At 41.3% G+C, this 25,291-nt stretch overlaps 2 protein-coding genes across 4 annotated transcripts in view; one reads left to right on the plus strand and one right to left on the minus strand.

Moving 5' to 3' along the window:
* The window catches only part of CEP83 (centrosomal protein 83), a 91,782-nt gene extending 69,551 nt beyond the window's left edge, over nucleotides 1-22,231 (plus strand). For all 3 annotated transcript variants that reach the window (XM_033952778.1, XM_033952776.1, XM_033952777.1), the window contains exons 11-16: nucleotides 2,253-2,328; nucleotides 3,379-3,536; nucleotides 9,781-9,910; nucleotides 13,091-13,194; nucleotides 15,888-16,074; nucleotides 18,429-22,231. In XM_033952778.1, the coding sequence (XP_033808669.1) occupies nucleotides 2,253-2,328; nucleotides 3,379-3,536; nucleotides 9,781-9,910; nucleotides 13,091-13,194; nucleotides 15,888-16,074; nucleotides 18,429-18,575 (802 nt within the window). In that variant the 3' untranslated portion in view covers nucleotides 18,576-22,231. The remainder of the gene's footprint in view (nucleotides 1-2,252; nucleotides 2,329-3,378; nucleotides 3,537-9,780; nucleotides 9,911-13,090; nucleotides 13,195-15,887; nucleotides 16,075-18,428) is intronic.
* A 336-nt stretch (nucleotides 22,232-22,567) lies between these two features.
* The window catches only part of PLXNC1 (plexin C1), a 128,561-nt gene continuing 125,837 nt past the window's right edge, over nucleotides 22,568-25,291 (minus strand). Inside the window, exon 31 of the mRNA XM_033952774.1 lies at nucleotides 22,568-25,152. Coding sequence (XP_033808665.1) covers nucleotides 25,048-25,152 — 105 coding nt within the window. The 3' untranslated portion in view covers nucleotides 22,568-25,047. The remainder of the gene's footprint in view (nucleotides 25,153-25,291) is intronic.

The raw sequence follows: 25,291 nt of genomic DNA on the forward strand, positions 1-25,291 counted from the left end.
AAATTATTCTGTCTTTTAATAGTAAAAGTTTCCAATCTATTATAAATCTGTCATCTAGTGGTTAATTAATTCTAATACATTAATCAATTCTAATATATTGAGTATCTAATCTAATATTATTCTGTTTAATCTAATATTAATATTATTCTTTTTTTCTAGTGGTACTAGTTTCCAATCTGCTATAAGTCTGTTATCTAGTGGTAATAGATTACATTAGTCAAGCTTTTAAATTTGGCAAAACATTAGCTTTAAACTTTTAGATTCAACAAACATTCAACAAGCTATTAAGACTTTTAAGCTTTAAGAATTTTTTTTTTAATGAGCTAAAACTAGTTGTTATACTTATCAGGTGGTTTTGGTATCAATCCTTCTGTTCATTTTCTGAATTTTTCCGTCTTCGCAACGGCGTGTATCTACTTTGTTAGAACTGCCGAGGTTAGGACTGTGGGGATTAAACCATCTGAGAGATGGGTGGTCTGGCTGGGCTTATTCAAATCTGTCGCTTCTCAAATCCGTCGCTTCACAAAGGCGCTCACTAAGGCACAGGCGCCTTTGCCATGTGCCTTTGCTGTTGACGGTGTTGATTTTAAAGAGGCCCCCGCTGGTTTGGGGTAGGGGCAGATCGACTCCCACACCTGCAGGATCGGGCTCCTGCTCTCCTTGCCTGCCTGTCCGCCGGTTTCTGTGCGGGTAAAAGGCAGTTCCCGCTGGCGGTATTGGTTTTAAAAGAGGCCCCCGCTGGTTTGGGGGAGGGGCAATTCGACTCCCACGCCTGCTGGATCGGGCTCCTGCTCTCCTTGCCTGCCTGCCCGCTGGTTTCTGATGGCATACTATTGGTGGAATCTTATGCGGGATTATCTTGGCAGATCCCATTCTAGGAAGTATTACAAAAGGAGATCCCATTCAAATAGTATTACAAAAGGAGCTTCATGTACGTATATTGAATGACTGGAAAGCTTGTATCATAAACGTGTGCTTTTGGTATGAAATAAGTAGATTTTCATTTTCTTTTAATTTTTAATATGTTTCCTTCATGCTTAAAAGATATTAATTTAAACACTACATTAAAATACCCTGATTTTTTAATGGGTGAGCAGAGTGAAGAATGGTATGTGGCATCCTCCCCCTGCAGTCCATTGGAGAGATCAATCTGCCTGCTTTTAAATATCAGCAGCAGTGGAGATCAACTGCTTTTACACCTAAGCAGCAACGAGACCAGCCACAACCACCGAGAGCACACAGACCCGATCCTACCAAGAGTGTGAACTCTTCCCCCCATGCAATCCGCTAAGAAGATCGACTGTCGGCTCCGGGCGGCTTTCCCGCAGAGGAGAGAATCCTGCATTCACCGTGGGCCTCATCTGGGGCAGCCTCCTTGGAGCGGCTGGGGCACGGGCAGTGTGTCTGGGAGGGAATGCATGGATGGGAGAACATCGCAGGGGAGGAGACATAGGCATCCTGGGACTGTCTGCCAAGTCTCTTCCCTGAAGAAGCCCTTTCTGGAAACGTCAATCGCTCCTCCTAAACTTACTTGCTCCACTTCATCACTGACACTGAAACCATGGATTGAAGACAAAGTTTTATTTTATTTTTCTTTCCAGCTTATGATTTATCTTTAATCTTATCTATTGTTTTGCCTTTTGTCTTTGTTTTGTTCTATTTCTATCATTTAAATTTCTCCAGAATTCTACTGTTCAACGGCTCCCCCTTCTGCTTCTATTCCTTTCTCTCCTCTCTTCTACCTTCCAAAGTATTTAGATCAATGCTGTCTTGTTAAAATGTTTATTTTATTTTTATTTTTCCTCTAACTCTACTTTTCACTTCTCTATTACCCTCCAGGTACTTTAGTTAGATTGTGAGCCTTCGGGACAGTAAGGGAATTTTTCAAGTACCTTTCTTATTTCTAATCTTAATGTATATTTTCTGTAAACCGCTTAGAACCTAACGGATGTAGCGGTATATAAGAAATAAATTACATTACATTACATTACATGTGTTCTGTATCTAAAAAACTAGAGTTGATAGGAGAAACTGGTGCCATTTTTGGAATCGGCAGGTCAAATATACCCAGGAACAGGTCTAACATTTGAGGCACCAAAATGAGTGTTGGCCAGTATAATTTAGTGATCTTTTACACTTATTTTGGCATAGATTGCTTTTAACATTTTGTTAGGTGATAATTGCATTTGAATAAATAAAATGATGAAAAATATAATTGGATTGATTGATGTGTTTGCCCTGATAAATTTTAGGTCAAAGCTTCAACAACAAAATATTTACATCGAACAGCTAGAAAAAGAGAGAACTGAAAATACAGATCACAAACAGGTAAGGTATTCTGCCTTTTTTGAGCTAGGTTCCTAATAGGGGCCATAATCTGGTCAACCAAGGGTCAAAAGCTTTTAAATTTAAAGATCTCAAGAGCCCTGATTTTCAGGTGCTAGTCCAGGTCACAGTAATACCCTACCACAGGGGTTGATTTATGTGCAGTTCCGAAGGGCCTTAAAAACCTGTTTTGTTTTGTTTTTTTCAGAAATATGGGTTTGCAAGAGCAGGGATGTGCAGGGAGGATGAGTTGATCTGGTTTATTAATGTGATTTATGTTTTTTTAAGCATGTTTAGAGTATTGTGTGTGGATGTATTTTATATTAATTTCAATATATGATGATTGTTAAATTTATCTTATTTTTAGTATTTATATTCCACTTGTAACATTAGGGCTCCTTTTACAAAGGTATGCTAGCGTTTTTAATGCACGCACCGGATTAGTGTGCGCTAGCTGAAAATCTACCGCCTGCTCAAAAGGAGGTGGTAGCGACTAGCGCGTGGGGTAATTTAGCGCACACTATTCCGCGTATTAAGGCCCTAGTGTGGTTTTGTAAAAGGAGAAAACAAAAGGAATTGACCTCAAAATATCCACAAAGAAGAAAATCCAGAGAAAACAAAAAAAAACTCTGTGGAGTGACGATGTTCCTAAATGGACTTTATTTGAAAGTATCAAAGTTCCAAAGGTACTCTAAAATCATCCACATAAAATAATTCCATCCACATAAGAGCCTTAAAGGACCTAGTCTGCTAGGGATACAGGACCCAACACGGTCCGCGTTTCGACAAAAAGTCTTCTTCAGGGGCCCTAAGTGTTGTACATTCAGGCACTCAAGCATTTTTCCCTATCTGTCTTGGCAGACTCACACTCTGTCTAATGTAATTTTTATGCTTGTGTATCAAAAAGGCGGATTATCAAGTTTTAAAATTCCATTTATATTCATAAGAAAAATGTGGTGTTAACTTCAACGCTTTATATTGCCCTTCTGCCTAGATCTTCCATTTCTGATATGTATTCTGAAGTACGAATGTTTTTCCTTCTCTGTTTTATAGCAAATACAAGACTTGCAGATCCAGGTCACGTCACTTACCGAGTCAGAAAATGATCTGATCAATACCAGCCAAAAGCTGAAGGAGTTGGTGGAGAGATTGAAACAGGACAGTCGGCTTGCAAGAAGTCAAGCAGAGAAGGCTCAGCAAGAAGCAGAAAAGTATGTCTTTTACAGTTCTTCATATATTTTCGCTATATATTGGGCCCAGATTTGGGCCCCCAAGATGCACGTGCAATTCAATTGAATGACAAGCTTGGCTGCTAACAACCAATTCATGTTAATTGGTGGCCATTAAAATTTGTGCGTGCATCTGGCTGCATGCTATTTTTATAATTAAGGGCGCCTGTCTCCCATAGCGTGTATCTCAGAAGGGGGAGTGTCCTTTGGCGGGGCAATATTGATTCTATGACACTTCAAGGCTGTATTTTAAAAACTCACTTTATTTTGGATTGTTAACGGTAGCAAATTCAGTAACTGAGACACCCGAGTAATACACTTAAGATATTGCTTGAAGTTACTATTATCAAGTGGGCAAGACTGAAATTAACGCAATTACAGGATTTCAAGAATATTTTAGCCAACTGTTTGAGGGTCCCAATGGAAGACTTTGGAGGCCACGTGCAACTTTGGGAGTGAGAGCACGGTTACAAGCAGCTTTACAACAGATTTTTCGGGCAACATTTAACTCATGCTGGCAAACTAACAAGATTTACTACCCTTGAAGAAGCCCGTTGGTGCGAAACGGACTGGGCCTCCGTCGGGTTATAAAGATAAGTGCTTGATGATAGCTTGCATGAAGCCAGACAAAATATTATTGTGGTTTTGAATTTATAGAAACATAGAAAGTGACGGCAGAAAAGGGCCAAGGCCCATCAATTCTGCCCACTCTATTGACCCACCCCCCTAGCTACCCTTTGAGAGATCACACTCTGATGACCCATCCCCTCTTAGAGATCCGACATGAGCATCCCATCTGTTCTTAAAATCTGGCACGCTGCTGGCCTCGATCACCTGTACCGGAAGCTCATTCCAATTGTCAACCACTCTTTCGGTGAAGAAGTACTTCCTGGTGTCGCCATGAAACTTCCCGCCCTTTATTTTCAGCGGATGCCCCCTTGTGGCCGAGGGTCCTCTAAGAAAGAAAATATCATCTTCTACCTCGATGCGACCAGTGATATACTTAAACGTCTCAATCATGTCTCCCCTCTCTCTACGTTCTTCGAGAGAGTATAGCCGCAGTTTGTTCAGCCTTTCTTCGTACGAGAGATCCTTGAGCCCCGAGACCAACCTGGTGGCCATTCGCTGAACCGACTCAACTCTCAGCACATCCTTACGGTAATGTGGTCTCCAGAATTGTACGCAGTACTCCAGATGAGGCCTCACCATGGTTCTGTACAATGGCATTATGACATCGGGTTTCCGACTAACAAAGCTTCTCCGGATACAACCCAGCATTTGCCTTGCCTTGGATGAAGCCTTCTCCACATGATTGGCAGTTTTCATGTCTTCACTAATGATCACCCCCAGATCCCGTTCTGCTGTAGTCCTTGCCAAGGTCTCTCCATTCAATGTATACGTTCTGCACGGATTATTGTTGCCAAGGTGCATGACCTTGCATTTTTTAGCGTTGAAGCTCAGCTGCCAGGTCAAGGACCAATATTCAGTAAAAGCAGGTCCTGAACATAAGAACATAAGAACATAAGAAGCGCCATCTCCGGATCAGACCTTCGGTCCATCAAGTCCGGCGATCCGCACACGCGGAGGCCCTGCTAGGTATACACCTGGCTTATTTTATAGCCAACCATATCTTTATATGCCTCTCTCAAGGAGATATGCATCTAGTTTGCTTTTGAAGCCTAGGACTGTCGATTCCGCAATAATCTCCCCTGGGAGAGTATTCCAGATGTCAACCACTCTCTGTGTGAAGCAGAACTTCCTGATATTAGTCCTGAACTTGCCCCCCTTAGCTTCATTTCATGTCCTCTTGTCCGTGTCAAATTGGACAATGTAAATAGTTTTTTCTGCACTATTTTGTCGATTCCTTTCAGTATTTTGAAGGTTTCGATCATATCCCCACGCAGTCTCCTTTTCTCAAGGGAGAACAATCCCAGTGTTTTAAGTCGATCCTCATATTCCAGTTTCTCCATACCCTTCACTAGTTTAGTTGCTCGTCTCTGCACCCTCTCCAGCAGTTTTATATCCTTCTTTAAGTAGGGAGACCAATGTTGGACGCAGTATTCCAAGTGGGGTCTGACCATTGCCCTATAAAGCGGCATTATAACTTTCTCCGATCTACTCGAGATTCCTTTCTTTATCATGCCCAACATTCTATTTGCCTTATTTGCCGCTGCCGCGCATTGTGCCGACGGCTTCAGGGTCCTATCTATCAGTACACCCAGATCCCTTTCTTGTTCACTTTTTCCCAGAGTTGCACCTGACATTCTGTACTCGTATTCCTTATTTTTACTGCCTAAATGCATTACCTTGCATTTCTCCACGTTGAACTTCATCTGCCATTTCTCCGCCCATTTTTCTAACCGACACAAGTCGCTCTGGAGTTCCTCACTGTCCTCCTGCGATCTGATTGCCCGGCAGAGTTTTGTGTCGTCTGCAAACTTGATGATCTCACTGGATGTTCCGTTTTCCAGGTCATTGATATAAATATTAAAAAGGATCGGCCCAAGTACCGAGCCTTGGGGTACACCACTAGTCACTTTCTCCCAGTCGGAGAACTTCCCATTTATGCCCACTCTCTGCTTCCTGTTTTCCAGCCATTTGCCTATCCATCTTTGTATATCTCCCTCTATGCCATGGCTTTGTAGTTTCCTAAGAAGTCTTTTGCGTCATATTCCAGTAAAAGCAGGTTGCCAGTTTTTGATTGCTCATTCAAATGAGAGAGAAACAGTTATTCAATCATAAAATTGATTTAATCATACATAGAGTATTCAAATAGAATCACATTTCAATTGAATCACAACAAGATTTGAATCACAATAAAATTTAACAGAGGTTTTGACCAGTGATGATACCCAACCCCAAATTGGTTTCAATCTATTGATTGTACTCCTGGGGTATTTTGAAGCTTTTTTTCCTCTGTTTTATGAAAAATTTTGCCTTATAGATACTTTAGAGTGTTCTACATCACATGTCAATCTAAGGATTTTTGGAGATTTGAACACTCACTAGAGTCTCCATTTGTCTTCATTCAGTTCGTACTGTATACCTAATATAAGCCCTACCACCAAAATAAGCCCTAGTTAAGATTGCCCCCTGAAGCCGTACCCCCCCCCCCCCGAATGTCCCAGTCACTCTCCGACTCCTTCCCTGACACTAGTGCTGCCTGATTCGTCAAAAAAAATTGGTTTCGTCAATTCAGTGACCCCCCTCCCCTCCACCCCGGTAAGACCTGACATACCTCCACTCCAAGGCCTCTTAAAGCAGCAGTGGCGGCAGCGCTCTGAATGGGCTTCTTTGCAGCCTTCCCCACTGGGGCCTTCCCTCTGCCGTGTCACTGATGACATCAGTGTATCGATACAAGGCTGGTAACGGGTCTGATAACATGGAGTCACTCCTTGAAGCAGCCCTAGCGAAATGTAGATCTATGTTGGAGCCCCGTTCAGCTACGCTTTAAAGCTGAGTTATAAAACTAATTAATTTAATATAATTACTGAGTTCTAAAGAAAAATGAAAATAATTTATAAAAAGTTGAAATAGGATGGTTGTTGGAATATGACCAATGAGGAGGCTAGCTACTTTGAATTCTACACCATAACAGCTTTGAATGGGTGTAGATGTAGCCACTGAGGTCTATTCCCTCTTATCAGAAGAAGAAAAAGATTCTTTTTGAAGTTGAAGTGGAGAATTTATCTCCGAAAATGATTCTCAGTCTTTTTGAAAACTTTGTGATCAGTGTACAGGAGTGCGAAAGTGATATTTAAGATCTTGATGAATTATCATTGAATGTGAGGATAATATTTCATGCTTAAATTATGAGCATGTATCTAACCTAAGGGAGTGTGAGCAGACTGCTGGCCATAATGGACCACTGGTCTGACCCAGCAGCGGCAATTCTTATGTTCTTATTACTCCAGTATAAAGTAGGCACCTGCTTCATTTACTATATAAAATGGGTTTCACTGACGGCAGATAAAGACCTCAGTGGTCCATCCAGTCTGCCCAACTATACATGTCCTTTTTCTTAGATATTTCTGGGTCAGAAAACCAGAGCCCTGCCCAGTAGTGCTTAGGTTCCATCTACTGGAGTCTCCATCAAAGCTCCCTCCAGCCCATCTTAACCATCCCAGCCATTGCCTGCTGAATGGTCATTTGCACGTGTCTGTGTCCATATACAAGTAGTGTAGATCAATAGCCTAATATTTTTCTAGACGCCGTCTATATTTCATATAATCCAAAAACCAAAACGGCATTGAAAGTTCATTTAACCTTATCATAAATATAATTTTTAGACAATTAACTTAGTCTTCATATTGTGCCAACCGTCAGCCAATTTATTCTTAGGCTTATTTCTCTTATTAGCTTGTATCTCATCATCAGACAATAAATTGTAATTTTCTAAAGTGCTCTGCAGTTCATGTGTATATTTCATCGTGAAAATCAGTTCCAAAAATTTATTTATAATACTTTATGAGTTAAAAAGTTTTGTACTTAGCTTTAGCTGTGCTTTTGTTAGCTAAATGCTTGAACATCGGGTAGGACTTATGGGTTCAACATGTTTCGCCCGAAGGCTTTCTCAAGAGCAAGTCCCCCCTTTTATTTTGCTCTGCAGCATCCCGATAATCTATCTAAAGATCTAAATAAATGGTCTCAAACATGCGGCCCACCAGGTACTATTTTGAGGCCCTCAGTATGTTTATCATAATCACAAAAGTAAAATAAACCAGTTTCTTGATCATACGTCTCTTTGCTGCTACTACTACTACTACTATTAATTATTTCTATAGCGCTACCAGACACATGCAGTGCTGTACAGAGTCACAAAGAATGAGATAAATTATAAATTGCAATATTATTATTAAGACTTAGCCAAAAGGAAAGATTTATAAACTAAATGTGTTTAAATCTTTTATTAATTTTCCAAAGTTAACAAAAATGCAGTACAGTATCTACACAAACAACATCAATCATATATAATCAATCAAAATCCCCACAACAATCCTCCCCCACCCAACCAATACCTTGCAAGAGAATAAAACCATGACATAAATATCCCTCTCCCACCCTCCCTCCCCCTGGGTGTGTGTGCAATATACCAACAGGATCAAAGGAAAAAACAATTACAACGCATAAATCTCTTAGTATGACCCATTATATCTGCGTTCATTTTTTCAAATCTATAAATTAAACATAAATTTGCCCACCAAAAATTAAAGTTAAGGCGATCCCAGTCCTTCCAGTTGCGCGTAACCATTTGTATGGCTACCCCGGTCATGATAAGGAAATGCCGCCCTCTATATATGTCCAATGAGGGACTTCAGATGTAACTATAAAATAATAATAATAATAATAACTTTATTCTTCTATACCGCCACAATCTTGCGACTTCTAGGCGGTTTACAATCAAGAGAGCTGGACATTCAGCGAGTTACAATGTGCAGATAGTCAGAGGAAATACCGAGTACATAAACATTAAGGAAGCAAAATTATAGATATATAAATTTGTTGAGCGAGGGTATACGGTATACAGATTGGAAGATATGTCCAAGTGGGCCTGTTAGGGGAAGGCCGTGCAATTCAAAAAAAATACAGCGAAAATTACGATATAACAACAGTAACAATTTATATATATCATAGAGCCATGAAGTTTTAAGAGGGGAGAGAGAGAAGAGTAGGTCAGTTGTTTAGGTATTTCAGGAACAGGTGTGTTTTTAGGCGCTTCCTAAATTCCTCGTAGGAGTTTTACCTCATGCAAAATTGTCATTTCTTTAATAAGACATTACCAGTAACTATTTTTTCTGAGACCCCCCAAGTACCTACAAATCCAAAATGTAACCCTGCAAAGGATTCGAGTTTGAGACCATTGATCTAAATCAGGGATCTCAAAGTCCCTCCTTGAGGGCCGCAATCCAGTCGGGTTTTCAGGATTTCCCCAATGAATATGCATTAAAAGCAGTGCATGCAAATAGATCTCATGCACATTCATTGGGGAAATCTTGAAAAACCAACTGGATTACGGCCCTCAAGGAGGGACTTTGAGACCCCTGATCTAAATGAACTTTCAATGCCATTTTGGTTTTTGGATTATGTGTCTAAATGCATGCATAAATGACTAGAAGACCTGCATTGGGGTGTATTTTTGCCACCTAAATCTAGGTGGATCCTTACAGTATTACCCCCTCTCCCCATAAGACTTTGATCTTGTTCTCTTGTCTGATTTCTTTTGCAGAGCATTAGAAGATAAACTTGTAGAATGGCTGGAGGAAAAGCACAAGTACCACCAGCATCTCACAGAAATAGAAGAAAAGTATAGGCAGACAAAAGAGAGACTTCAGCGAGCATCAGTGGCTCAGAAAAAGGCATGTATAATACTTACTTCTCTTTTAACGCTGTCCTTGGAGCAGTGGCTATAGAGAACAACAAAGAGACACTGAAACAGGCGAAAATGTAATAAACCACAAAAGGCTAGATTCACTAAGCAAACCAATCGTGTACCGATCGGTTTGCGACCCCTTAACGAGCAAACTTCCCTCCGGCCTGATTCACTTACCTCTCCTGCGACCCGCTTCGAATCTGTGCATGCAAATGAGGAGACAGGCACGCAAATTGGACAGCGACGCGATTCACTATACAAAATTTCACATCGGACAAGGCTGGCCGATCAACGGAAGAAGCAACTGCTGGGGAGCAGTTGGAAACGTCTTTCCGACTCTCCTGTTCTATTGAAGCCCTGCTCTCTGCCCTGTCAGTGCTGATCTCCTGCAGCCCTGATCTGCCTGCCTTGGCTCTCGTGGTCCTGCACCCCTGGGCTTGCCTGCCCTGAATGCCTGCCTGACATATCCTCGCTGCTCCCCCTGGCTCTGCCGCCTTCCCTTCAGTGCGAGCCTGGGGGATTAAAGCAGGGCTGCACGCCGCAGTGCAGCTCCACTTTAAACCCACGGGCTCGCACTGAAGGGAAGGAGGGAAGAGACTGCCGCTGCCGCATGAAAGCAGAAGAGTCGGGCCCCAAACATGCCTGCCTGCCCCGAACACGTCTGTCCTGACTGCTTGTGCAAGCCCGTGGGTTTAACCCAAAAATCAAAAAGCGTGAAAAAATTCAAGAAAATAAACAAAAAACACACTAGTGTAATTGCTGTAACTTCTTAAAAGTCCTCTTGGAACTCCATAATCCTTATACTTTAATCAGTGGATAGATTGTGCTCAGAGACATGGAGGAAAAAGGGGACAGAAAGTCCCCAAAAAACCTAACCACCCAATCATAGCATAACTTCCACCTTAACACACTTTTATATGTGCATGACTTGAAAGATTGTATTATTGAAAAAGCACTTATCTTTTGTATATAGTTCTTTGGCCTTGACGTGCCACGTTTCAAAATTTCTTCAGGAAGCCAAATGGTAACAACGAAAGACTCTTAAGTCTTCCAGAATGGGTGTCAGTCTCCAGTCTAGCTTGCAATTCAGCTTTCAGTGAACTTCCGATATCATGCACATATAAAAGTGTATTAAGGTGGAAGTTATGCTATGATTGGGTGGTGAGGTTTTTTGGGGACTTTCTGTCCCCTGTTTCCTCCATGTCTCTGAGCACAATCTATCCACTGATTAAAGTATAAGGATTATGGAGTTCCAAGAGGACTTTTAAGAAGTTACAGCAATTACACTAGCGTGTTTTTTGTTTATTTTATGTACTACTAAATTAGAAGCAGCCAGTGGGAGCAACAATGGTTGTAATGTTTTGAAAAAATTCATTTTGGTTTGAATTAGGTGATCAGGTCCACTTAAAAGAGATATCATCTTTCTGTGACACATTGTTTCATCTCTTCATTCCTGGAGACCACATTTGCAAAAAGACATTGAGCTAGATTCACTAACCTCCTTTCCGTGTCTGATCCATGCCCGATTGCATGCAGGCCAACAAATTCACTAAAGGCCTGCATGCAAATGGTGGCAATTATTGGTACACCCCCCACCAACCACACGGATCGCTGGCGAGCGATCCTTGAGCATGCGCAGACCATCTTCCTAGACTGTAGATGGTCTGAGCATGCACTGGTGGTGCTTCGTGCTCGTTTTTTTAACTTCGTCCGCCCATGGTTTTAACCCGCTTTAAACCCACAGTTTAAAACCACGGGCTCACACCGCGGGAAAGGGCAGGCGAGTCGGGGCTGGCGAGTCGGGGCAGAGAGCAGGGCGGCCAGAACAGGAAAATCGGGGCAGAGAGCAGGGTTTTAGTACAAGCGACTGGTCCTCACCAGTCACTAGTTTTTTGATCGGCCAGCTAGTTGGTAAGTTTAGTGAATTGCATCCTTCCTGCTTTGCATGCAGATTCCCCTCATTTGCATGCACGGATCGTGATCGGGTCGGAGGGAAATCGGGTCGCAAAGGGCTCACAAACCGATCAGTACACAATCGGTTTGCTTAGTGAATCTAGCAAGGTAGAAAAGCTTCAAAGAGCCACATGACTGGTGCATGGTTGGCACTGTAAATCATACACATGACCTGCCTCAGGAGTTAAAATCAGCCAATCTCTTAAATAAAAAAAAAAAACAAAAAACATCAGACTCAGTTGACACTATACTACAGCATCACAAAATCACAGTACAACACAGTAGGTTGCATATAAGGCAATATCGTGTTAAAGCAAGATTGCTGCGTATAACATTTTTGATGCGAGAGATCAGCTGATTTTAACCAAAATTCTGAGGCAGGCCGGAAGGCCTAAACACGGCCGTATCAAGTCCTATTGAATGTCTGAAGGTTATACTTTTTGGTGGAATTCAGTATGCCATATTTATAAAAGATTTGGGGCCATTGATTATTTATTCTAATGATCAGACATCTTAAACACCTTAGTATTGGATAAGATATAGGGGGGGTGGGATTATGAATGATAATAATTGTTAATTATTAATGTATGGGTGGGTGGGGTGGGATTCTTTTATATTTATATATTTGGAGGAATATAAATAAGATTGTCAAGTGATTAGTTAAAAATCTTTCTGATTGATTATTATACACTTGTTGTAATATTTGAAAATGAATAAAGATTTATAAAAAAAAAGAATGTCTGAAGGTTTCAGATAAAGAACTCTTTCGCACTTTATGGCCACTTCCTCTGTATTTGTGTAACTTTTGTATCCTGTGGAGCTGGTTCTTCTGGTTTTGTGCTGTTCTATTGATTTTAGGACCACATAGGGTCTAGCTCAGGGGTGGGCAACTCCGGTCCTCGAGGGCCAGAATCCAGTTGTGTTTTCAGGATTTCCCCAATGAATATGCATGAGATCTATTTGCATGCATTGCTTTCAATGCATATTCATTGGGGAAATCCTGAAAACTCGACTGGATTCCAGCCCTCGAGGACCGGAGTTGCCCGCCCCTGGTCTAGCTCTTTATGATTAGTGTCCTTTGATAAGCCCATTGTTTATCTTTTGAATTAAAATGAGACATTTCAAGTAGAACTGTGATGGATATGTTTCATTTTCAAAGCAGTATTTGAAAATACTGTATTGCTTAATCCTATCAACATTTATTTCTCTGCAGAGAAAAACTTTAAATGAAAATAAGCAGAAAAGACTACAAGAGAAGATTGAGCTGTTAGAGGCGAAGAAAGAAGAACTTGAAACAGAAAGGCAAATATGGAATAGGTAATTCAGCTACTTATTTACTTTTGTAAACCATGACAGGTTTGCTGTCTAAAGCAGGGCTGCCCAAGTCCGGTCCTCGAGATCTACTGGCAGGCCAGGTTTTCAGGATATCCACAATGATTATGCATGAGAGAAAGATTTGCATACCAAGAAGGCAATGCAGGGAAATCTCTCTCATGCATATTCATTCTGGATATCCTGAAAACCTGGCCTGCCAGTAGATCTCGAGGACCGGACTTGGGCAGCCCTGGTCTAAGTATAATGTTGGTTTGTAAAATATTTTGAGGTAGACGTTGAGGGAAAGGGCTTAAAGAATTAATAACTTGTATTTTAACCTCTGTGAAAGCATATTAAAAAAAATCATAAATTGTCTTTGATTGTTATACAGTACTCCCCTGAAATTCACAGGGGTTCCGTTCCAGAAACCCCTGTGAATTTCAGGGGAGGCAGGAGAGGGCAGCTGGAGCACTGGCGGGTGAAGAAAATCACTCGCGGGTGAAGAAAATCACTCGCGGTCTGCTCCGGCCGCCTCTTCCTGTAGTAAAGTCGGGCTATACCAGGTTTGACAAGCAGCTCATGATTGGTGTAGCCCGACTTTACTACAGGAAGAGGCGGTCAGAGCAGACCGTGAATTCGCGAGTCCGCGAACCATGAATTTGCGGGGGAACACTGTACTTCTTTTCATTCCAAACAAATGCCCTTCCCCGCGCCCCATCCCCATCTGCCTCTTCCCCCAACAGGATGGGGTTGCTGCTCGTGCCAGGAATGTTAAAGGGGTACGGGGAAAAGGGGCACGCATGGTAGTGGGGGGCGGGGAAGGAGGAGGATGAGTGCCTAGTGCAGACCGCGTCCCCTTCCCCTTACTACGCCACTGCTTGCATAAATATGGTGTGCCTGAAAGTTAGGAAGCTTAGCGATGCCTAAGGCTGCTTAGTTAACGCTAAGCGTAACTCTAAAGTGTGCCTAACTGTTATAGAATAACAGTGCCGCCCTTGTCAGGGCCTAATTTTTAGGTGCCATATAGAATCGGGCCCTTACTGCCTACAAAATAGGTGGCAGTAAATGTTTATGCGCTAATGTTTGTTAATGGCAACATTAGTGCAAGAAATAAATAGAACCAAGGGAGGCTGTTAAATAAATCTATATCCACATAGCACAACCTCAAGAGTATAGGATAACAAGTCCAAGTGTTACTCTTAAGGGAGAAAAGACCTCAGTGTCTAATAGGGAAAATCAAAGCAACCCATATAGACAGGCTAGTTGCAAATATCACTTGCAGCCAGCAGACACATCCTCGGTCAAAAACTCCCAAAAAGTTGAGGACACAATTTCACAGTGAATTTCAACCGTCTTAATTCTAAGTCTCAAAAAGTTTTCAAAAAAACACTTATCTGAAAATTGTTGTCTTCTCAATCAAATTGCAAACACAAGAACGTGATCCTGGAGCTTGGAAGCAGGAGAAAATCACTCCATAGGAGACAAACTCAGAGCATAGCAGCTACTAAATATCACCACTAGCATAATCCAACAGGGTTCCCTGTTTCGCTGGTGCGCTTCTTCAGGGATTTGCTGAAAAAAAAACACAAAAACAGAGCTTTAAAAAACTCTAAAAAGACAAGAAAACATATATTCCACTGCAGCTCAACTCACAGCATCGATTCACCCGCTTCAATTTCTGTCAAGAAAATGGCCCCCCGGCATTCTAACTGATATAGGACTCCTCCTGGCACCACGCTCACATGATGACATCAGCATCATACATATTCACTCCAAAATAAAAGTCAAAGAGAAAAAGATTTAAAACAAAAGCATTAGAAAAAGGATTTCCATTCCACACCCCAATTCAAACCAATGGGAGTCCTGTACCAGCGAAACAGGGAACCCTGTTGGATTATGCTAGTGGTGATATTTAGTAGCTGCTATGCTCTGAGTTTGTCTCCTATGGAGTGATTTTCTCCTGCTTCCAAGCTCCAGGATCACGTTCTTGTGTTTGCAATTTGATTGAGAAGACAACAATTTTCAGATAAGTGTTTTTTGAAAACTTTTTGAGACTTAGAATTAAGACTGTTGAAATTCACTGTGAAATTGTGTTCTCAACTTTTTGGGAGTTTTTGACCGAGGATGTGTCTGCTGGCTGCAAGTGATATTTGCAACTAGCCTGTCTATATGGGTTGCTTTGATTTTCCCTATTAGACACCGAGGTCTTTTCTCCCTTGAGAGTAACACTTGGACTTGTTATCCTATACTCTTGAGGTTGTGCTATGTGGATAAACATTAGTGCAAGGTCATTAATTCGGAAAATAGAAAATGGACTTTTTTTTCCAGGAGCAGTAGAAAGTAGCCACAGCACAAGGGAATGACCCAGGTAAAGGCGCACAAAGGCCACTTTCTATGGCAGCTGCTTTTTTTTTTAATATATATATCTTTATTCATTTTTAATCATTCAACAAGTGTACAATTTAATATCATACATATTCTTGAAAACATCACTTGTAAGTCTATCAAGAAAAACAACAATTGTATATATATAAACCCATAACCACCACCCCTTCCCATTATTATTAATAGTATACACAATAAAATAAGAACCCTTCCCCCTCCCTAATATTCGTGGTGTATATTTCAATAAACTAACTATGGCAGCTTTTTAAAATGAGCCCTAAGTGACTTATACCCAACATCATGTTTTGCAGACAGAGCATTCCCTATCAAGAACACACACGACTTCAGAAAAGGTTAAGGGACCTGCAGCGCAGGCATAATGAATTTCGAAGCGTAATACTAGGTCCTAATCTGCCATCTACAGGCCAACTGAATCCAGCTAGTTTTCTGTCTTCCACTGCGATTCCTGGCACTGAGCAACCTTTTCCTCTTCTTCAGGTAAGAAGCTAGTTAACTTGATTTTACACAAAATTGTTAGGCGAGTTTAGATGAATTGTTTTAACGGGGAATGAAAGATTGGCGATTTGTGTTCATCTGCCACTAGGTTGCTGATGTCTCGAGCAGTTTATCTGCAATGACTGTTACTGGCTTCTTGTTTGATCCTTGAGGTTGAAATGATGGTTCAATAAACTTGCATGCACTGCTCTTCGTTTCTGCTTTGCGTCATAATAAAACACGGAACAATTATTCCCTGACTTGTATTGTTTCAAAGCACCCTGTATGATGAGAACGGTAAAGTTCTTTTCTAGTGCAACAGGCACATCATTCCTGAACTCTTGGGTAGTCAATCCCTTCCCATAAGATTCTGTGTACAGCCTCATTAGCATTTTTTGCTCCACCTCCCATCACTCTGGGCTGTCTTTCAATTCCTCGGTTTGTCTCTCTACACGTGAGATGGTAGAAGCCTGTCTGTTCTCGTGTTTATTTTTCCTTTAATTAGGGTTTGTTTGTTTTTTAATCCAACCTTGAAGCTTTTCAGTGCTGTAGAGGCTCCCAGCTTTGGAACATCTCTGGTTGGGGGAGAGCTCAGACTCTGAGGTCAGAAGTCTGTAGCCAAATGGCAGACTGCTTCGCAGAACACCCGCTTGTCCAGCCTGCACTAACAGTTCAGTAGCTTAGGGGAACCAGTCCCTTAGAAGCAAGGCTTACCCCAGGTTCTGTCTGCAAAGGGCTTGTGTGCAGGCCGAGTGGCTCCTTGGCAGTTTTTTTTATACCAGGATCAACGCCGACTGCATTTTCTCACCAGACTGTGCTCGTGAATTCCAGTGGGGGTTTGATGTCCCAGGCCGGTTGTTGGGTCCGAGAGGTAGTCAGAAGCGAGCAGTCCAGTTTCCAGGCTTGTTTGAGACAGATATTCTCTCATTTCTCTGGCTGCAGTTTCAGCCCAGCGCACAAGCTGACAGCCTATGTGAGAAAATTGGAGGGGGGGGGGGGACAGTGGTGGCCTTAAGTGATTTTTTTTTTTTAGGGTTCTAGGGCTATAGATAAGGGTCCCTTACCCCTAAAATCCTAATTTCGGAATTTTTTGATCACTTGTGTATCTGGGCCATTTTTGGCGCTAAAATTGCTGCCGAGGCAGCTATCTTGGATTTCCTGATTTTAAAAATAAAAGCCTCTATTTGCCTCAAAACACCTCAATTTGGCTTAAAATCAGGTGGCACTTGAGGGGGGTGGCAGCCACGAGCTTAGTCTCCTCTAGTTTTCTTGGGGGTGTGGGATCCCAGATGACTCAAGTTCCAGGTCAGAAGTCCTGGTTAGAGCCGAGATAGAGCGAAAGTGTGTCCCCAGTAAAGCACAGTTGTGCACTTGCTGCAAAACCCCATAAAGGAACATGGGAGTGACCGCAAGGGACCTCAGGGAGTTCTGGGCATGGTTTTGCTCCAGAATTCACCAACAAGCTGTATGAAGCATATTTGTTTAACAGCAGCTGCATCGAACCCTCTGGGTTCGCAGGTGATGCTGGCACTAGGGGTCTCTCCCCCTAAGGTTGAAATTCCTCCTCAGTAGGGCTATCCACAGGAGATGGTTCAGTCAGAGGGCTGGGATGATATGGATTCAGTTTCCATGTCTTTACTTTCCCAGTCTGGGTCCTTAGTAGCAGGGAATTCTGCATCATGATTGAGAGAGCCAGATCCTGAACGAGTTGAGGCTCTGGATCTTGGAGAGGCTGGGAAAAGGCTGTTTTAAGCCTTCAGCGCTTTTGTAGATAATTGCAGAGTCTCTCCAAGAGTTTGATAGAGACTCTAAAGACCTCAGCTAAGCAGTGCTCACTTATAAGCAGCACTAATGCTCAGACCACATGCTTTCACTCACATCAGGACATTACTAAAATGTTAACAGACTATTGAGAGGTCTTGGTTCCTTTGACGTTGGAGGAAAGGCCCTGCTGGGGCTGGCCATGAGCAGCCTGTTTTGAGCACTGCTTTCTGCTGTCCAGCTGCTGCTTTGGGTAAGGAAGGGAACGAGGGGGTTCATGGCTCAGGACCACTGCCTGGTTCTGCTGCTTCAGGGCAGAAGGGAAGGAAGTGCTTCAGGGCAGGAGGGAAGAAATTGAGATCTGGCAGGCACCCTTTGTATAGTTCCATATTATATAGTAACTTTCAGGCAACCAGAAAAAGTTATCCAGCATCCACCAATCCCCATGGGTGCCAGAAAATTGAGATTTCTATTGTAACAGGTTATTCAGAAGTGTCTTTAAAAATAAAATTCTTCAATAAAATATTTAAAAATAAAACCATCTCACTGTGCAAGAGTTGGTCTGTGTCTCTTGTAAAATATTTTGTGATTTACAGGAAGAACAGCATCAAAGAGATCTTTTCCTTCTCCGTAAACGATTAGAAGAACTAGAAACTACACAGAGAAAACAGCTGGAAGAACTTGGGTCACCCGGAGAATCTATTAAGATGGAAGCTCGGACTTGTATAGAGGAGGAGAAGTGAGCTGGTGATCCAAAATAAAGCTTCAGTCCTTGAAATTTCTATTTTCAGTGTTTGCACATGAAAATTATTTTTAAATGAATCATATTTATAGAAGGAAAGATTGCTATATTGTTTTCTGCAAACAGTTGTGAAGAAATCAAATGTATTTATTTTTGTTATTTACCAAGCATACTTTATGTTGAACAAAAATAAGTCTTCCATTTAGTTTCCAGTATATATCCTATGTAGATGACGAGAAATATTGGTGCCATGACAGTTTTGTTTGTATAAAATGATTTCCTAGTGTTTGAAAACTGTGCCTTTTTATATTTGAAAATTTTAATAAAATTAAACTAAAAAAAAAACCCCAAACTTTTGAAGGTGCTTTGGTTTGATGAAAATCAGGCTTTTCCGAGGACAAGCAGACATTATATTCTCACATGGAACCAGTATGGACACTGCCAAGTGCACTGTCACTTAAGTCTTTAGGCAGTACCCATACCACAGATGTGCCAGTGCCTTCTCACCCTACTTCGACTCATGGGATCATTGGTTCTAAGTTTTCTGAGGAGCCGTGTATCTTTGGTATCTCCTTAGCGCATCAAATTTTGAAGCCTTTTTGTGCCTTCTCAATGGTTTTTTGTTTTATTCTTCATAATTCTTGAATTTTTAAAGTTTTCCTGCAGGCCACTTCAAGGCCCTTTTTCAACTCAGACAGCATCAATGTTTTTCGTTATCCTTTCTACTCGAGCTTCCCAAGCCATCAAGCCTTTTGACTCCATGTAAAGAGGGTGCCAGTGGTGTCGGGCTACAGAATTCCTGTCTGCTCCAGTCGGTGTGACCCCAGATCTATTATCATTCTCTCCAGTGGTGGATGGTACCACACTATCTTACTCAGGGGGTCTGCCTTTCCAGCCCTCTAAGCGTCAAAAACTCCTAACCACAGATGCTTCAGTTCTGGGCTGGGGAGCTCATTTTGGATAGTTTACAAAATCAGAGTGTGATCGCACCAAGAACAAACACTCCGTTTTAATCTTCTTGAGTTATGAGCGGTAGGGAACACTTTCAGAACTTTCCAAGACCATATACGCAACCAGGTAGTTCTTATTTGTATATACAACCAAGTTGCCATGTTCTATCTGAACAAACAAGAGAGAATGGGATCTCATCACCTTTGTATGGAAGCAGTCAGAATTTGAACTTGGGCAACGGCTTGAGGGATACTTCTCAGGGCAGTGTACTTGGCGGGGAAACAGTATTCTCGCAGACAAGTTGAGCAGACTTGTTTTTCATGAATGGTCTCTCAGCATGATCATTTTCCATCTGATTTTTCCTTAGTGACGAATACTGCATTTAGATCTCTTTGCTTTTCCTCAGAACAACAAACTTCCACAATTCTGTTCCAGACTCTTTGCTCACAACCGCATGGCTTCGAACACCTTCTCCATTGGGGAAATAGTTTCCTATATGCGCTTCCTCCAATCTCTCTCATAGAGAAAATTCTACTCAAACTTTGATAGGATTGGGGCACCTTGATCCTGATATCACTTTTCTGGCCACACCAGGTCTGGTTCCCGCTTCTCTTAAAGCCATCATCCAAGAAGCTGTGGAAATTGCAACCATTTCCAACATTATTCACTCATGAATGAGAGGCCTCTCCTTTATCCCAAAACCCCTGCTCGTTAGCGCTAACAGAAATATCTCTGAGCAGATAAATTCTCATTGCCTTTCAGCTGTATTGCTATCTTCGAAGCATCTAAGAAACCTTCCACTCAGTACTGTAGCTGCTTTTAAGTGGACATGATTCTCTTCTTGGTGTGCATCGCATTCTCTGGAACCCATTACCTGTCCTCTTCCATTAATACTAGATTACCTACTATATCTCTCCAAGGTTGGTTTAAAACCAACTTAGAGTTTACATCGGTTCTATCCGTGACTTAACACCTCTCTCTGTTTGTCCTTTTAATAGTCTGTTTCATGAAAGGCCTCTTTCACGCAAAACCACCTATCGAGCCCCCACCTGTTGCTTGGGATCTCAGTGTGATTCGTTCTGTTCTCACGAAGTCTCCCTTTTGAGCCACTTTCAAAGTAATTTTCCTTATAGCCCTCCTGTCTGCAAGCCATGTGAGTGAACTTTAAGCCCTTGTCTCAGATCCTCCATACATGAGATTCTATCATGACAGGGTAGTTCTCCAGACGCATCCCAAATTCCTCCTTAAAGTAGTCTCAGAATCCATCTTAACCAATCCATAGTTTTGCCTGTCTTCTTTCCAAATTCACATTAACATCCTCGGAACGTAGGCCTCCACACCTTGGACTGCAAGCATGCTCTGGCATACCATCTGGACTGGACTAAGTCTTGTAGGAAGTCCTCCCAGCTCTTTGTAGCTTTTGACCTTAATGACTAGGGGTTGTGCTGTTTCCAAGAGAACCATTTTCACTCAGCTAGTGGATTGTATCTCCTTTATGTATACTCAAGGTGGCTGATGCTTTTAAGGCCATGTAAAAACCCATAATATATGGGCTATGGCTGCCTAAGTAGCTCATTTCTGCTCTGCCTCTATTGAGGACATCTGCAAAATGGTTACAGTAAAAGCCTTGGTTTGCAAGCATAATTAGTTCCGGAAACATGCTTGTAATCCAAAGTACTCGTATATCAAAGCGAATTTCCCCATAAGAAATCATGGAAACTCAGACAATTCGTTCCACAACCCAAAAACGTTAATAGAAAATACTGTACTATATAGCACATACTTGTATTGCAAACATCATCAGAGAGAGAAGAACCATCGGCTCAGTTGTGAAGCGTGTATACAGTGCATACCTGTATTGCAAGACCTCGCAACATCTTCAGCTCAATTGTGATGACGTGCTGCACGTGTACATACTCGTATTGCAAGACATCGCTCGTTTATCAAGTTAAAATTTAATAAAACATTTTGTTCATCTTGCAAAACACTCACGCACCAAGTTATTCGCCATCCAAGGTTTTACTGTACTTGGTTTTCAATACATATGTTTACCTCTTAAACTACTGTTTAGAGCAAAGCTCCAGAACACAGTCTATTTAGACAAGCAGTTCTGCAAAATCTTTTCACTTCCCGAGTGCAAACTTTCCTTCCAACCCTTTTGGAAGACTCATGCTTATTCTGTGTATAACCTCTTTCTGATCCTGGCAGCTTGGGAGTCCCACATTTGAGAATATAATGCATGCTTGTCCTCGGGGAAAGCAAAGGTGCTTACCTGTAGCAGGCATTCTCTGAGGACTGCAGGCATATATTATCTCTACCACCCACCTCCCCTAGTTGACTTTTTAGCTTTCTTACTGAACTGATGGTCCTGCAAGCCAGCGTTGGGTAGGAAGGTACCAACCCATTCACTGTATGGGCACTTCTTAAAGATTTCAAGCAAAAGTGCACTTGGCAATGTCCGTTATCGGGTGCCTTGGATGATGTCACCCACATGTGAGAATATATGCCTACTGTCCTTGGAGAACATCTGCTTTATAGCAATCTGAAACATATGAAGTACAAATAATTTTAACTACTGTGGTAAAATGTATTTGTTTACACTAATTTAAAAGGCACATGTAATGATTATGGGTATGATTTAACATTTATATTGCTAAATGTATAGAAAAGATTTATTCAGTTTTTTATAAATATTTTTATACTGCACTTTATTTCAGGAGTCATCTTTTTTTTCTTTGTTCATTTTGTGAAAAGGATTGGATAGCGCTGTACTTCCTCCAAAGGTGACATGTGATAAGAGAGACTTTCACGCACAACTTGCTAAGTGTATTCTATAAAATTGTTTGTATAAATTCTACCGTGTGGCTCTCAAAAGGGGGTGTGGCATGGGCAGGTTCTGATCATTTATATAAGTTATTTTATTAAGAGACTTATAGTCCACCTGAAAACTAAGCGGATTACAACCATACATACATAACATTTTATTTTTATTTTTTTTATAAATCTTTATTGAGTTTCAAAACCAACAAAAATGCGATAGGTATCTATACAAATAATATTAATCATATATGCATTTATAATCAATCAATAACAATAAAAAAACCCACCCAACCAACATTTCATAAGGGAATAGAATCATACAAAGAAATACCTCCCTCCCCCAGGAACAAAGGAAAAGACAACTACAATGAATCCATAAAAGATGTCAAAGGGCCCCAGATTAACTTTAATCTCTTAGTGTGTCCCAGCATAGCTGCATTCATTTTTTCAAATCTATAAATTAAACATAAATTTGCCCACCAAAAATTAAAATTAAGGCAATCCCAGTTCTTCCAGTTGCGCGTAACCATTCGTATGGCTACCCCGGTCATGATAAGGAAAAGCCGACCTCTATATCTGTCCAATGAGGGCTTCAGATGTAATATCGTCCCACATATGACTGCCTCATATGTTAAAGGAATCGATGCCTCAAGTATAGCATTAATCTGTTCCCATATCAACTTTGAGTATTGAAATTGAGTATCAAAGGACAATAGAACATACATAACATTTTAAAAGTTACACACACTTGTTACAGAATACGCCTGATCCATTCCTAAGGTACATAGAGGCTTTTTATACCCGGTTTTAATTGGTGTAAATGGCCATTCTTAAATTATAGTCATGGGAACGGGTGCTACATGTACTGATCTAATTTTGTCTGCAGCATGAGTTTTTGCTCCTGACTGAGGGTTCATTGGACTTCGGCTCGAAAGCCCGATCTTGTATGTTTTCCATTTTGGACTCTAATCATCCGTCTCGGCTCCTGCGGAAGATCCGAAATGGAGCTCTGTCGAGCTGTGATGAGCCATGACAACATACCGGCTGTGATCCAGATAAGCCTTTTGAATGACTTTTTTTGTTTATTATAATTTTGAAAAAAATGTTTTGAATAGTTTTGAATTCACTATAAGGGGATGGGTTTTTGAAATGCCTTTGGTCCCTTCTTTCCCCTCGTAGTACTTCCACTGAGTGTTAATTATTCAATTGATATCAGATTAAAGGACCACATAATGTATGGGGCAGGATTTATTAAGGTTTGATAACCTGGTGCTGGTCACTTATAAGTTTCCTGCCTTAAATTATTCAATTATTACAAATTTATTTTTTATAATTCAAGTCCTGTATGGATGTGTCTTTTCACTTAAACTTTGATTAGTTATTTCTCAGTGTTGGTCCTTCAAGCAGAAATGAGGGGTTCTGCCAATTATTTCTATTTTTGATCTGTATTTTATGAACCATGCCCACCTCTAAACGCAGTTTATAGAACAGTGCTAAGCACAGTTTTATTGGCACTATATATAGAATTAGGTCCTTATGGCCAGATTCTGTAAATGGCGCCTAGAAAAATGGCGCTGGCTGTGGGTCAGTCACGCATAGGCGCTGTTTACAGAATCACAGCTAGTGGCGCCTGTGTGAAAATTTAGGCACCTGAAATGTAGGCCAGGGTTTTAAAGACCTACATTTCAGGCGCCTAAGTTTATGGAGAATCGCACACTCTGCCCATAGCCACGCCCACTTAGTTGCTGCTAAGCACCATGCGATAGGCATCTAGCGCCCAATTTAATTACTTTTTTTTTTTTCCAGTTATTGAGGCTTTTAAAGGTATTTTGCCAATTAAGTTAGATGCCATTTATAGAATCTGGAAGTTGAGTTAACATATTCAAATAAAATTAAAAACAGCATGAAACTGTTTGGTTTTTGGCCTATCCAAAATAGAATGGTGGTTGGTTTAAATGTGCTAGCTCATGAATATTCACTTGTAGCTGGCTAGGGTGTGCTCTAGGACCAGCTTGAGAAACATGCAGTGAATCTGCTAACAGGGATGTTTTTAAGTACATGCTGCGAGGCAAAGTTGGTGAGTAGAGCAATGCCTATATCTTTAGATATGTGGGGGTTAATTCTATATTTAGGCGCCTGTTCTATAAAGGAAAGTAGGCTACATGCCTATAATGTAGGGGTGAGCACTTAATATAAGTCCCAGAGCTGGCGTACGTGCTCAACTTATTGTATTTCATTAAGTTATGTGCATAAATGCGAGTCCTACTCATGTTCCACCCAGACTTCACCTATGTGTACACTACCTTGTGCAAACTGAGCATGTGCAAGGAGTCCAGGCATTGGTGGCTGGAGCCACGCTGCTACCTTCAGGTTTCCTGCAGGAGGCGGGGGACAGCTCAGCAAAAGAATTTTTGAGCTCATGGATTTTAGCATCCCTGCCAGCCATTTAACAGGTGCTGCAGGTTTGGAGGGGGCCTTCCCATGTCTATACCACTGGTTCAAAGATTTTTTTCCTTCTAAAATGTAGGACTGATGAGATCCTGTGGAGAAAGCCTGGCATAGCAGATCAAGAAAAGAAAAATGTTCTCGTCCAGCATTTACCAACAAAGTGCCTCATAAGGTATTTGGTTCATTGGAAGTAGACCAGAGCTACTTCTGGGGGGAAAAGTTAGTGTCCAACCAAAATGAATCAAGCCCAGGTCTCACATCCACTTGCATTTCTTCTTCTCATCAAATAAGTTTTTGACGTATTGTAGCTGTTTTAAAGCATCAGCTAGACTCTGTTCTTTCATTAGCTTACTTACGATCTGTGAAAAGAAAAACAGATTGAAACATTTTTCTTAGGCTTTTTTTATGTAAAATATTGACAAGAATTGAATTCACGACATGTCATCGTTTAGAAAAGCTCTCATTTATTCAGACAGTTCTAAAATTCTGCCAACCATG

Source organism: Geotrypetes seraphini, chromosome 7 (assembly GCF_902459505.1).
Source record: "Geotrypetes seraphini chromosome 7, aGeoSer1.1, whole genome shotgun sequence".
NCBI lineage: Eukaryota > Metazoa > Chordata > Amphibia > Gymnophiona > Dermophiidae > Geotrypetes > Geotrypetes seraphini.